The following is a 14,795-nucleotide window of genomic DNA, read 5'->3' on the forward strand; positions in this document are numbered from 1 at the left end:
GTAATCTCAGAAGGAAAATTAAAAAAATGGTAATGATTATAGATGGGGTGACGATTGCAATTTGTAATAAATGAGTAAACGCTGGGGCCAGTGGGAGACACAAAGCGGCCATTGTTTGTAAACAAAAAGAAGACTGCGCAGCCACCGCCGCCATTTTTCCATTACTTGTTATAATTAATACTCCATTAATTTCAATTAATTAAAAAAATGAATTTTTAAATAATTTTTAATTTGAAAAATAAGACGTTTGGCAGGAAAATACTAATACCCCTTAACCAAATAATGACTCCAAGAAATTTCCTTTCATTAAAATGTATTGATTATTGGTAAGGCTGTTATTGTAGTTTTCTTGAATCTCCAACAATTATTAAGATGATGATGATTATTATTATTATTATTTTAAAAATGTTTGATAAAATAAATAATTCCAAACAATTATATATATATATATGTATATATATATATGATTTCTTAAGATTTAGCGTTTCAACGGATTTAAATAGATAGAGCCGAAGGGACAGGGAAAAGGAGTAGACAGAGACTTCCCATAAAAGGTTTGCAAGTGACAAATTAAACTCAAATGTCTTCACGTGAATGTGTCCTTTTGAGTTAAAAAAACGACGTCGTAGCTAAAGCAAACGCCAATACTTCTTTTTATGTCAACGGTAGATCTACAGTGAAATAATTTTATGAGTTAATTATGTTTATATTTATAATAATATTATTATTTTTATAAATGATTAAAATAAAATAGCTATTTTATAAAAACAATTCATTCTACAATAAAAATTCAAAATATTAAACGATAACGATGCAAATATATGCTTCATATTATGATTTCATCGATTCTTGATTTATTCAAAATTACTTTTATAGAGTCTTGTTTAGATATTTTTCTATATGTATTATATTAACGATTGTAAAATTTACGTTTAGACATATTATCGTCGACATACTCGTATTAAATTGAATGAACTCCGGGTTTATAATTTGAAAATCAACTTAAGAAAACATATGGAAGGACATGTATACACAAATTTTGGAATATATGCAATAACAGTTGAATCATCAACCTCCGAGCTTCTTTTTTTTTTGTTCTTTTGATTATTAATACATTTCTTTTTTCTTTCTAAATCGCTAGCAACCAAATAAGCTCGGTCCTTCTAATTTGTCACATATAATAAGATACATAAAAATTTCACTGTAATTTATTAAAATTTTAAAATATTTCATATAAATTGAATATTATCATAATTTAGAGTTTTTTTTCTCTATTAAAATATAATATTTTACAAACTTTTTGTAACCCAAATATTATGGGTCCATAATAATCGGATTTATAATTTAGGGTGGGCACTCCGAAATTCAAGTATAAAAAGGGGTCACTACTCTGAAATTTATACCTCAGTGAGAAAATAAATGAAATGAACGATGAAGCTAGCTTGTGACTCTCGCATCAGTACTGTGGCCTTGTAGAAATTTTAAGATTAAGATTCTTGTTCCTTTTATCGGGCTGTCCTTTCTCCAGGTTTCTCTTGCTTTAAATCATTTACTTCTTCCATATTTCGATAAGATTTTCGGCCGTCGCTTTTCCAGCTTCAATCACACTTTATTAGACCCACCCATAATTTCGTGGCCTTGGAAAAAAGCTGTCATCTTTATATTTAGAAAAGAGGAATGGTTGATGACGGTGGCATGGCGGCGGTGGTGGTGAGAGAATATGACGCGAAGAAAGACTGTAGTGCAGTGGAGGAAGTGGAGAATAGGTGTGAGGTCGGGCCCAGTGGGAAGCTTTCCCTATTCACCGACCTCTTGGGAGACCCCATTTGCCGGGTCCGCCACTCTCCCGCCTACCTCATGCTGGTTAGTAATATCGATCGCTTCCTTCATTAATTTCTGTTAACTTTAATTTCCACCATCATTGTTTTGGGAACTCACTTGGGATTCTGTTCTGTGAACGTCTCAGGTGGCGGAGGTGGCGGTGTTGGGCGGTGGGGGAGAGGATAAGGGGAGGAGAGAAATAGTGGGGATGATCAGGGGTTGCATCAAACCCGTTACTTGCGGGAAGAAGCTCCCCAGAAGCGGCAATTACTGCCCCACAAAACCGAATCAACCCCACCCTGTGTACACTAAACTTGCCTATATTTTAGGCCTCCGTGTCTCCCCCTCTCGTCGGTGAAGAAACCCATACTTTTCTATTTTTGCTCATCACTCGAATTTGTCTCACGTTATAAATCTTGTCTCATTCATAAATAGTCCACGGTTTATCAAGTGGTATTCCAAAAATGGATGGTGGCTCAACTAATTATTGTTTGCCGACTTATTTAAATATTCCTTTGGCTCATACCACGTATGATATATTTGCGCAGACTCTCTAAAAGAAATGAGTGCTTGCTGTCTAAAAGTTTACTTCTTTTACATGTGGGGACGTCTGGTTTTTCAATATTAATTTGTTTAATGTTTTTTGGACGCTTGCAGGAGAATGGGAATTGGGTTGAAGCTAGTGCGGGAATTGGAGCGATGGTTTGGAGAAAATGGCGCTGAATATTCATACATGGCTACTGAAAATGATAACGAAGCATCTGTCAAGCTCTTCACTGAAAAATGTGGCTACTCAAGATTCCGTACCCCTTCCATTCTAGTCCAGCCCGTGTTCGCCCACCGGGTCAAGATCAGCAAGAGGGTTGTGGTCATCAGGCTCGGCCCCGTCGACGCGGAGGCCGTCTACCGCCGGAGGTTCTCCACCACCGAGTTTTTCCCACGGGACATCGACTCTGTCTTGAAAAATAAACTCAGCTTAGGAACGTTCCTGGCCGTGCCGAGAGGGTCGTACTCCGCCGAGTCATGGCCGGGGGCCGCCGAGTTTCTGGATAGTCCGCCGGAGTCGTGGGCGGTTCTCAGCGTGTGGAACTGTAAAGACGTGTTCCGGCTCGAGGTCCGCGGCGCGTCGCGAGTGAGAAGAGCGTTGGCTAAGACTACTCGTGTGGTGGACCAGGCTTTGCCCTGGTTGAGTTTGCCGTCGGTGCCTGAAGTTTTTAGGCCTTTTGGGTTTCATTTTCTGTATGGGCTTGGAGGTGAAGGCCCATACGCTGTTAAACTTATAAGAGCTTTATGTAGGCTGGCCCACAATGTTGCAAAGGAACATGACTGTGGAGTTGTGGCCACGGAGGTGGCTAGCCGGGATCCGCTCAGATTCGGGATCCCACATTGGAAAATTCTATCGTGCCCGGAGGACTTGTGGTGCATCAAACGGTTAGGGGAAGAATACAGCGACGGAGCCACAGGTGACTGGACCAAGTCATCTCCTGGTCCGTCCATTTTCGTCGACCCTAGAGAGTTTTAGAGTTGTGCTTGGATTAAGTGATAAAAATCACCTGCTCATCACTACCCGATGGGCTTAGTTTCGGAAATGACCTTTGATATTTTGCTTTTTGTATTTTACTTCAATATTTTCTTGTTTTTGTAATATTATTATTATATGATGAGTTGTGAGGTCCAATGAGTGGAAGGAATGGAAGACATTTGGTGACTCTCAGCATTTGTTGTTTAGTAGTTATTGTTGTAAAAGATAAATTCCGGCCTCCCTATCATGTAAATTTTGTAAATATATTAGGTGTGGTTGACAATATATGTGGAAAGTTCGAATACATGATTTTGACTTTGATATTAATGAGGAAGTTAGTTAGAGATAATACTGAGTCGAGTAGACCGACCATTATCTCAATAATAGAACAAGGCGCCATGTGGATCCTCTCCTGCGGCCTCACTTGAATTCCTGATGTTGATGTGATTTTGCACGGTTGGCCATCTTTTTCGTGACATATATTGAAAATGCGACGCATCATCATCGTATCGACAGGCCCATAAAGCCCCGATGCTATCTTTGTTAGTGACTTGTTTGGCTAATGACAAATGTGGAGAGGGACCTTACAGAAAATTGATGGGAAATATAAATATTTTTTTTTGTTAATGTCCAACTACCAGATTGTCCAGATGGTTTCGAGACAATTTTTTCATGATTATATCATATTTTAAATTTAATGGCGACTCGAAAATCATCAATAAAACATGTAAAATCTACTCGATAAGCACAGAATATGCCAAAGGCAATCATCCACTGAAAAATAGATGTAGCATTATTGGCCATGTATTCTTTTGTGGAGCAGACAAAGGTTTAATTATATTTGAAGGCACAAGCATATTTAGTGGCTCTCATAAATTCAATCATTATTTATTTATTTATTTATTTTCCGGATTTCATATTCTATTATATTCTCAAATTAGAGTTATGAATAATTGAAGTATTATTCCATTACAAAATTCCAGAAAGATAGGTATCACAGCTTGTTTGCTAATTGAAAAAAAAAAAAAAAAAAAAAGATACATCAAACTATTGGAAAGAAATTATTAAAATTTTGTACCAATAATGGGAAATTGATTTTGGCGGGAAATGGGAAGATGAATTGAAAAGACAAAATCATGTGAATGCCAAGTCGCCTCACTTTTAACGTATCCCATGAATAATTTCATGTTCGATGCGTCTTATCCAATTAATAAACTTTTAAAAAAAATAATGCAATGCATTTTGACAACGTTAAAAAAGCATATGTACGTACCCGTCGGGTACAACCATTGGATTATTCAGTTTTTTGTCATAAAAATTTATTGTAATGAATCAAATATTCTTAATTCATAATAGATCATAAGAGTAATAATAACGTAATAAAATTTATTAAATGTCTAATTTTACCAGCAGTGTAGACTAATCGATCTGGATTTGATTTCACAACAATTGTATCGTAATGAATTTTCTTATCATTCTGTATCAGTTTTTAATTACCTTCTTATTATATGATCGTGACATAACCACGCATTTATTTTATTAATCCGTTTGATTACTAAGAAATATTGAATAACAAAAATAATTAATATTTTATGAGGTAAAACTACAGAAATTAACTTTAAAAAAAAGGGGTGAATGTATTTGAAGAAACAAAATGACTGATTCAAATAATTGGATTTATAATCTAAGTTTCTTCCGACTATCCGATAAAATTGGAATGATACAGAGAAATAATAACACGATTTCTCAGCATAATGCAAGGGATAAAAATTTTTTTTTTTTTTTAAAAAAAAACATACCTAACATTATATTTGACAGTGTATGAAAAGATCATATTATAATTTGATGGGAATAAGATAATTGGATGCACGTTGGCTTCGAGTTGGGAAGTGGAGTCAGCTGACAAATTAAAGCTGGTTAATATTTTGAGCTGCTGCTGCACACTCCAAATATGCCTCTCATTATTGGTTAATTGGGGGTACTGTTCATATAGACTTGTAAATAGAAAGCACCACTTTTAAATACTTCCTCTGCTGTAAATATTTTTGCTTCATATTTTTTATTTTAGTTTATATTCGATAATTAATGTGACGACAATATTTAAAAAGCCAACTCTCGAAAGAGAGTACTTTAATTTGTGGCAATCACTTGTATTGCACTCTCGATGCTCTCTCTCGTTTGTTGGTTAACTTGATTTTATCATAAGATCTTGGAGTGCAATACATTTTCTTTAAAAAGAATTGAATTGTGTGTTTTGGGTGAAATAAATTGTTGTATAATTTAAAAGATTGTAGTTGCATTAATTGTTATCGCTTGCTATAACTTTTGGTAAAAAGTCAAACTCTTGAATCTGAGTTTTGATAATTTGTATCGCAATCGATGTCATATGTTCGATTTCATGGATTACAATGAGTGCAATTATTGAGGGGTTGAAGATTGCTCGAGTGAAGTGATTGTCCTTATTAAGAGGGATCTGGATCCCCTGCAGTGCACCAACCACAGTATTTGATGTTGTGGATATTTAATAGGCCTTTTGATTTGAGCTTCTTTCTTCTTATTTTTTTTCCCATTTTTTTCCCTCTCTTTTCCTCTTTTACTTTCCCTCCATTTTTTTCATCTTCCACAAATGTTAACAGACAGTAAAATCGATCATTTTACGACCATGAACATATAATATCAAATATTTAATCAATAATTATAAATAAATATTGAAGAATGTATCGGGATTTTAAATTATGAATTTTCATTTTATTTTTGCATAGACATGTTAATAGTTTTATATTGTTAAAATTTTTATTCATTGAAAAAAAATTATTAATATTCATCAAATTCAAAAAAAAATAATATGGTTTTTCACATGTAAAAATTTAATATGCTAATATTTAATTGTAAAATTATTAATTTAACATTAAAAAATCAAAATGTTTATATTATTTCATATAAAACTGTCTGCTAATGTTTGAAGACGAGGAAAAAAATAGAGAAAATGGAGAGAAAATAAAAGAGAAAAAGAGGCAAAAAAGTAGGAAAAAAAAGAGACAAAGCCCAAATCAAAATGCTCATTAAATATCCACATCACCAAATGCTGTGGTTGGTGCACTGTAGAGGATCCAGATCCTTATTAAGAGAGTTATCGACATATAGGGCTTGGAATAATGTTATTCAAAATATCGAACATGTCTCATTATAACAAGTTGTAATTTGGTAAAAAGGTAAGTGGTGCTTCGTACAAATACAATAATTTTAAACATGCAAATATTTACTTGTAAAACTTTGAAAATTGAAGGCCCAGTCATATATATTTGTATAGTATGAAATATAACACAAAGTGAAGAAGGTGATTTCATGCTTTTGGTGTTTGACTGATCATTTTATATCCATATGACTCGAACTTGAGATCTAAATATGGAAACTCCACTAATAAGTAATAACTGGGCGACGGAGAGCATGAATAAATGATCTGACATCAAAATGAGATATATAAAATATTTGATAGATAATACTCATATCAACAAGATGCATTTTCTTTTCAAGAGTTTATAACTTAAAAAAATCCAAAATTAAACGTGTTTGACTTAGAATAATTAAGATTTAGATGACCCTATGAAGTTTCTCAGGATACATGTGAATGAGAACATAAGTACGATGAAAAGATTCGTATTAATATTGTGGAAACAGTCGTTGAAATGAATATGTTACAAAATTCCAAAAAAAAAAAAAACCAGAAGAAGATAGAAATAAAAAACATCAGCCCACGACACATCTAATTAGTTGGTGACTTTTCAATTACAAAATGTAAAAAAGTAAAAAATATATATATCTTCGTGAAAAGGAAAACTTAATTGTAAATTTATTTTAATGCCGTTAGCATAAAGGATATAGTGGACGAGCGGACAAGATTAATTAAAATATGAGAAGCTGTCTCATCAACCAAATTAAACACTTTGTATTTTATGTGAAATTCTTTTAAAATTACAGATTTTTATAGGCAAATTATCATGAAGTACGCAGCCTAATCACAAAATAGGGCATCCAGAGTTTATGTTAGTGCATTGAGCTTAGTGCTTTTACCTTTAATCAAATTACTTTTGGTCTTTTAACTTAATTATGCAAACCACAAACCCTAAAATAATCTTTTCCTTTTTGCGTTAATTCTGCAAATCAAATGCATTATTGGCAACTAGAAGTATAAATTAACGTGATAGGGCATGCGCGGCGCATTTTCTTTCTTGTAATTTGGAACCATTTCAGCAGGCAGTTTTTGACCTAGGTATTGTGAATGATTCTTGCCAAACTTTGCCTAATTTGTTTCAGTTTAAGGAAATTTAGAAACATGGTTTGGATTCCAAAAACCCAAAAATTGAAATGGATTGAAAATGTTTAAGTAACCCCAAAGAAGAATACATAAAAACAAGATGGTCCGAAAGGTTATTGACTTTTGAGTAGGTCTTTTGTGAGACAGTCTCACGAATCTTTATCTGTGAGACGGGTCAACCTTACCGATATTCATAATAAAAATTAATACTCTTAGCATAAAAAGTAATATTTTTTCATGGATGACTCAAATAAGAGATCCGTCTCACAAAATATGACACGTGAGACCGTCTCACACAAATTTGTGCCTTGACTTTTAAATGGTTTCTTTACTTCCGTGTTTACTCATTCTCGTACACATAAAATTTTATCCTACCACTAGATAACAATATGATTTCACAACTTAGGCTGATGAGGTGATTTACGCGATCGCAACTGCACAATAGGCTCCGAACTAACATATATATATATATATATTAAAAAATTAGATTGTGCTTATATCTCTATATATATTATCAAAAAAAATTAGAATTGGCTCGAATCTCTATAACTCATTGTAAAAAAAAATTGGACTGAGCTACAGCCTAAGACGGACCAAGCATAATTATGTCCCTGTATGTAACTCAAAATATTGGATGTACACATAAAATGAGATTATTAATATTAGCTTATAAAAATTAATTATATGTGAAAGTTTTTATCTTTTGCATCTTGTATAAACGTTATAATCTAATAAAAAAAAATTTTATACGTATGTATACACGAATGCATGTAGAGCATTTATAGCTTACAGGTGGTTTTGGTACGAGGAATTGTGGTTCAAAGAAACGGTGGGTATCCTTTTTCAAGTGTCCATTTTCGCATTGTCAAAAGCTGTCCTTTTTCATCCATTTGATAGAGTTGAGCACACTCTACGTTCTTAGACTACGTTTGGTTTCTCATGTTTGATAGGATTTTTATTTAACTAAGTCGATCATTCCTATAAATTATTAAATTATATTAACTGGGATAAAATAATCACTCCTCACTCCCTAGGATTATTTATCTAACTCTTAATTCATTCTATTTTTTCAATTTTGTCTTTCTCTTATATCCAAACTCACCACCACCGACCGCGGCCAACCAAAGCCGTCGACGGCGGCCGGCCGACCACATCCGCCGCCGCCGCCGAAGTGGATGGACAATTTTGTCAATTCATCAAAAGATTCTTAATTATCACATTCTTAATAATCATACCAAACATAATATTATTTTATCATTATATATTATATTTCTAATTCAATTATTATTTTTATCATTTCTCTCTTAATCATTTCATAATTTTATCCTCCAACCAAATGTAGCCTTAAATTATAACATGGGATTAATTGAAATTTTTCTTTCATCTACGATATGGTGTGTTCACTTTGGTCTTAGTCTCATTTTTAAGTATTTTTTACATCGGATTCCAATTAAACTTCAGTTTAATTTTTTTTTTATTACCCAACCTTATTGATGGGTTCTGATTTATCATTTCTCTACCTACATTTGGAAATTTATTTGAATGATTATATTAAATTTTTGTCCTCTAACTTAAACTTTTTCATCTTGTTATCAGTTGATTCATTGGAGTGATGATGTAGCATTAGAAAATGATGATGTGTCACCGAAAATTGCTGACATGTTAAATACAACACCAATAGTTCGATGAAAATAGACTATTTTTTGTTAAAAATAAATGTAAACTATTTGTGTGAATGAATCGGTAATATAACAAAATTGATATTTTTTGTATCATATGATTTTAGACCAAATTTATTTATTTAGAACAAATTTTTTACATATTTTAGATAACATGAAGAATAAAAAATTCTTTATTAGCCGTAGGAGGTTGCCAAATATGAAATTAAGGGGGGAAAATTAGTCCTTGGTATAATATATCATAGTGGTCACGTTATTCAACAAATTTTTGCAGCATGGCCTAAACTTTTAGACCACCTAGAAAATTGAAAACAGCAATAAAAATATTGATATAATTAAGTCCAATAGAGTTACAAAACCATGTGGGTACTTTTTGTGGCCCGAATTCATGTCCAAATTGTTCGGTTTGGGGTGCCCTCCTTCAAAATTTCACTAGTCAAATTATTGAGAATGAGTCCATCTTACTTTTCTTGGAAGAAACCAAGACATATTGTTTGACGTCCGATCTATTTATACAGTTGAAATATTATTTAAATATAATAATTTTATTACTCAAACTGATAATTTTTCCATATTTTTCTAATTCATTTTGAAAGCCAAAAGTTAAAAATTTACTAAAATAGATTTTATATTGTTTATTAAATAAAATAGAGCACTTCTAATAAACTGAGCGATATTTTTTGGTATATTCTCAAAATTTATCGTGACAACAAAGTTAAATACTCCATATTCCTCCAAATTTAATAATAATAAAAAAACTATTAATTTTAAGATAATGTGTTACGCAATATAAATAGTGTTAGAGAAGCCACTTTGATGTGTAATTTTGTAAACTTTTTCTTTTCATTCCTCTGTTTGTGAAACATCATTCCTTAAGTTAAGCAGAGGCCTAAAGAATAATGCTAAGTTACAACCAAAATATCGTACAACGATATTTACAACGATTAAATCATGAGATTTTGTTATTATACCTTGAGATTTTGTATTGAATTTATCATGAGATGTTGATAAATAAAATTCTGTATTGAATTTTTTGTATTGTAAGAATTGTTGTATAAATTTGGTTGCACATGTTGCATTACTCAAATGAAAATTAACGTCACACCGAACACAAGAAAGCCTGCGGTTCCTTCGGGGGCGACAAATATCAAACTTAACTACATCAAAAACATGAACCCCTACTGACACATTCATAGGCTTCTGAAGCTCCAAAATTTTCATTAGCATCTAAATCCTCATCCTCTAATCCTCTTAATGGTTTTGGTTCTAATTTCTAGAGACAAGTAAAAACGTTTCAAGAGGATTGCATCTTCATTATTGAAAAGGCGGATGTTGTTTCTTCGACACTGGTAGAACCGGGGCTCTCAGATGTATCCGAGCTGCTGTTTTCGCCTTTTCTATCTTTGTTCGACCAGAGTCTCGAGAAAATCTTTTTCGCTTTTTTATCAGCTACTTTTTCTACATTTGCTTTGGCATCAGTTTCACCATCATCTCCCTTGCTTTTTAAGCTCAAAGATTCGAGCCGACCTTTTAAGGTCTTCAGCTCCTCAGATGTCTGGTTGCCATCCCAGTCGTCGGAGGTGTTGGTTGTTGTGGAGCTTGAGCTGCCATATGAAGTACCAGGGAGTAAAGCTCTAGCAGAGCCACCACCAGAGCCAGATGCCTTGGCTTGTTCAAAGAAAAGTACCTGCATGACAACTCGTAAAGGTAGCCTCTCGTTTTGCACGGCATGAGCACGGGCATTGGCTGATAGCTTGCTGCAATCCATCAAGGAGCAAATTCTCTTTTTTTCGCTCTTGGTCAATCCCGAGCGTTCCTGTGAAAGAAGATGATAATTAGTTTTGGGAATCATCGAAGTTAAAATGGCGGCAGGCATTTATAAGATGGTTGAATGTAATAAAGAGGATAAAACGGTGACAAGGATAAATAACAACCCTCCAAGCTAGTATTGACTGGTGAAAATCAGTTGCATAATCCAATTATAATTTCCCATCAAGTAGGACAAATAATCAAATCAGACGAAAAATAAATAATAAATAAATAAACCAACCTTGAGGTACATGTCAATAGCACGATATATGCCATCATGGGATGATCTTTGAAAGCTAGACACCATTTCTGCTAGCTCGATGAATTTGGATAGAGGTAAAGACGAATCTTTCGCAGCTTCAGCCAGGTATCCATCAACCAACTTGGCCACCTTAATCTTGGAAGCATCCGAAGTAAATCCTACACACATCTCCCGGAATTTATGATCTTCGATTGAGTGATTCTGCGCACTATGTTCTTGCATCACAAACTGTTCAACCATCTCGTGTACTAAATCTATGCTGTACAACGTTGTTTCACCAGTTGCAGATTGCCACAGAATATCACCAACGGTTGCCTCATCGAGTTTCTGTCCAATTCTTTCCATGAGCTCCCTTCTTACCGTCTCTCCGCATTCCAAGATAATAGAAGCTTCTAATAACTTGAGCAAAAAGCTACAAGGGACACAACTTTTTTCCGCAGGTAGCAACGATATAATGGTTTCAATCAAGTAGTTGTACTTTTCGAGATCACCTCCTTGTGTGGTGCCTTTGCTAAGACATGGAAGTCTTCTTAAAGCATATGATTTCAATGATTCTCCAATAATGTCTGCAGTAAATGTTCCGTTTGCTTTTATTGTAATTATAACTCGCTTATACAAATCAATTTGAAGTTCGCAGAGGTCTTCTACCCACCAATCTTTCGGAACTGTTGGTTGTTTTTTCACACCATTCCACTGTGCGTCATTTCCATTCTCAGATAATTTCTTTTTACGGTTATAGGTGTACGACCAGTCGACTTTTGAAGGGTCGATAGAAGCTTTGACTGCAATAGCATCTAAGCAGTGGCTGATGATCTTCAGTTCCTCGGACCAAGGAAGAAAAGATTTGACCGTCTGAAGCACAATTATCGAGTCTTTCCAGCTACGGAAAATGGTAGAAGTAAGAAACACGTCGATCTTGTAAGTGATATTTCCTTTCTCGATGGTTTCATACATTTCAAGATACTCAGCAGCACATCGTGCTGCGACCACATTATACGCATTGAGTGTCACTATCATGCCATAACAGAACTTTGCACAGATTTCAAATGCACCAGCTCCACCAGGAATATCATGGATGTCAATTTCATCGTCATATTCACCACTTCTACCATAAACGAGCCTCTGAAGGCGTGAACTTTTCGAGAGAAGGGGAAACTAGAAATACGCGCACTGGTGTTAGTAGCAAAAAACTAAAGTTTTCAAGATGTGAAATTTAGTATTTTTAGGATACGTTGATGTTTGGTATAAACGGGACTTTACCTTGTGTAGATAGAATTTAGTATCCCCGACACTGATGACCAGGTCAGTTGCCAACTCTGTCGCTACATATCTGGAATACAAATTTTAACTCTCATCTATGATAAACTTTATAAACCCATTGTTAAAAGTTGAATTTCGACAAAGAAACAGAACATGGTTATACGAGCTTTCTAGTGACAGTACTGTAGCAGTATCATATTACTCCATAGAAGAGTAAATTTGATGGCTCTTAACCTATACTTCATCCAAAATATTTGGCCAAAGAAAAATAATAACAAAGGATTTGACAGCAGAAATAGCTAACCTGACATTATCTCCATCAGTCTTAAACTGGTCATGCTTGGATCCAAGCTTCATAAACTTCATTTTGGCAGGCAATTACTCTTTCAACAAAATCTGAACTCCTAAAAACGGAAAAAGGCTTCGGGCACAAGACGTAAACAATGCCATGCCACCTTTCTATGGTCTAAGAGAAACAAAAATAGAGTAGAAGGAAATGGATAGTGAAAATGAAAAGATCGTAATGGATGTATAAAACAGACTGAGAAACAATTTGATCTCTTAACCAGGACCGGAACAAAGAGAAGGGGCTAATTATACTTTTGAAAACATAGAGACACTCCCCTAATTTGATATCTTAAACTACAAACTTTGATTAAGATTAGCATAAAATCTAAGGTTCCCTTTTCAGAAATCACACAAGAATCCACATTCCTCAACAAAATTTTCTTCAACCAATGAAGTTGGAGAAACCTGTCAAATCCGACATAATCTTGGAATGAGTGAATGAGCACCATCAAAATCACAGACAAGAAGCATCAATTAGTTCGTAAGATACTGAAATCATATGCACATATATGAACAAGCCACGCTGGAATCAACATATTTGTTCTCTGAAATGGGAGTGTAAGAAACAAAGCATCAACGCCTATACCCCATAAGATAAAAAGGTACAATAGCGAAGAATAAACAAAACTAGTGGCAAACACTAAAAGACCGAATCAATAACCAATTCTTGCACACATATTCACCCATTCTTTGGTCATCACAAATTCAGCAGAACCCAAATGCAGAAAGAGTTGAAAATAAGGAAGGTTGCGTCTTTACTCAAAAAAGAACATAAAAATCACAAGTTTACTATTAAATATCATTTCCAAACAAATACCAGAATCAATAAACATTCGAACACACAACAAGTAGCATTTGCTATCACAAGAAAACAGAAGGGGAAAAAAGAAGAAGAAAAACCAGATTTTGTATGTTCTTTAAAACTCACCAAAGATCAGAAGAAGCTAAACTCCCATGAGAATCAAACCAATCTTTCAAATCAACGGAAGCCCTTCAAGATTCAAAGATCAATTACTCATTAGGGAGAACAAGTGCCCACTAATTTGAAGAACAAAAACAAGCAAACAAACCCCACAACCACTAAATCAGAAAGGGATCGGCCACCAAAAAACAGAAAAAACCAAAACACCAAAAAGATGAGTTGTCCCTAATCTTTGCCAGCCACCACCGCAACACTATGTGATACTCACGGGAAATTTAGGGTCCGATCCACGCAAGCGTCACTAATCCAGACACGGGCTCCAAAATTACCCTGGGCCTGAAATCACAAATAAGACCGTTAGGAGGGGGCCAGGAGAGTATCCTGGCGTAGCCCCTCCGACGCTCAAGTCAGAGACTGAGGATATATGGGGGAGCAGCTAAGGGCGCTGCTGAAAACAATATAGTGAATCCAATAACTGAACACTCAAACCTGGTATTTATAGGAGAATACATGGGCCCTTGATGGGCTTGTCTTCCTTTTGAGCTAGGGATGGGCCAAGGGTAATGGGCCCATCCATGGGGTATCACCAGTCTCCCCTCCCGAGTCGAACTGAATCGTAGGTTCAAAGTTCGATTAGATGTGTTGTCCTCGGGTCACCGAGTACGAGTTGTGTATTTTCTTCCGGTCGTTTGTCAGTCTCCAAAGATTTGGAAACAAATTAAATCATATCGCAATCTTGTTATAGTTTTCTCTTCAATTCGTTCACCAGCTCTCCCCCCCCATGCCCGAGTCCTCGCCTCGCTACCCTCGCCGAAACCCCATTCAAGCTCGCCCAGCCCCACGAATCCAAGCGCCCA

General features: G+C 34.9%; 2 protein-coding genes across 6 annotated transcripts; one reads left to right on the top strand and one right to left on the bottom strand.

Moving 5' to 3' along the window:
• Positions 1-1,392: 1,392 nt before the first annotated feature.
• On the top strand, positions 1,393-3,535 carry LOC142519410 (putative N-acetyltransferase HLS1). The gene is made up of 3 exons (XM_075622415.1): positions 1,393-1,863; positions 1,967-2,175; positions 2,479-3,535. Exons 1-3 carry the CDS (start codon positions 1,678-1,680, stop codon positions 3,341-3,343), a joined length of 1,260 nt encoding a protein of 419 aa, XP_075478530.1. The 5' UTR covers positions 1,393-1,677; the 3' UTR covers positions 3,344-3,535.
• A 6,912-nt stretch (positions 3,536-10,447) lies between these two features.
• Positions 10,448-14,196, bottom strand: LOC142517974 (phototropic-responsive NPH3 family protein NPY2-like). Of its 5 annotated transcripts, none has more exons than XM_075620521.1 (6): positions 14,087-14,196; positions 13,945-14,007; positions 12,973-13,134; positions 12,669-12,738; positions 11,388-12,563; positions 10,448-11,153 (listed from the first exon to the last, which is right to left on the bottom strand). In XM_075620521.1, exons 3-6 carry the CDS (start codon positions 13,032-13,034, stop codon positions 10,632-10,634), a joined length of 1,830 nt encoding a protein of 609 aa, XP_075476636.1. In that variant the 5' UTR covers positions 13,035-13,134; positions 13,945-14,007; positions 14,087-14,196; the 3' UTR covers positions 10,448-10,631. The 5 variants fall into 5 exon arrangements, with proteins under 5 accessions (XP_075476636.1, XP_075476634.1, XP_075476635.1 ...); XM_075620519.1 differs by having other exon boundaries at positions 12,973-13,421; XM_075620522.1 differs by having other exon boundaries at positions 10,660-10,941; positions 11,025-11,153; positions 12,973-13,421; positions 13,945-14,191.
• Positions 14,197-14,795: the final 599 nt, after the last annotated feature.

This window comes from Primulina tabacum, chromosome 11 (genome assembly GCF_025594145.1).
Source record: "Primulina tabacum isolate GXHZ01 chromosome 11, ASM2559414v2, whole genome shotgun sequence".
NCBI lineage: Eukaryota > Viridiplantae > Streptophyta > Magnoliopsida > Lamiales > Gesneriaceae > Primulina > Primulina tabacum.

Coding starts and splice junctions, on each gene's coding strand:
- LOC142519410 (XM_075622415.1), top strand. CDS start 1,678: ATGGTTGATGACGGTGGCATGGCGGCGGTGGTGGTGAGAGAATATGAC. Junction 1,864..1,966: donor CTCCCGCCTACCTCATGCTG/GTTAGTAATATC, acceptor TGAACGTCTCAG/GTGGCGGAGGTGGCGGTGTT. Junction 2,176..2,478: donor CGTGTCTCCCCCTCTCGTCG/GTGAAGAAACCC, acceptor GGACGCTTGCAG/GAGAATGGGAATTGGGTTGA.
- LOC142517974 (XM_075620521.1), bottom strand. CDS start 13,034: ATGAAGTTTATGAAGCTTGGATCCAAGCATGACCAGTTTAAGACTGAT. Junction 12,739..12,972: donor ACTGATGGAGATAATGTCAG/GTTAGCTATTTC, acceptor TTTGTATTCCAG/ATATGTAGCGACAGAGTTGG. Junction 11,154..11,387: donor CTATTGACATGTACCTCAAG/GTTGGTTTATTT, acceptor CTTCTTTCACAG/GAACGCTCGGGATTGACCAA.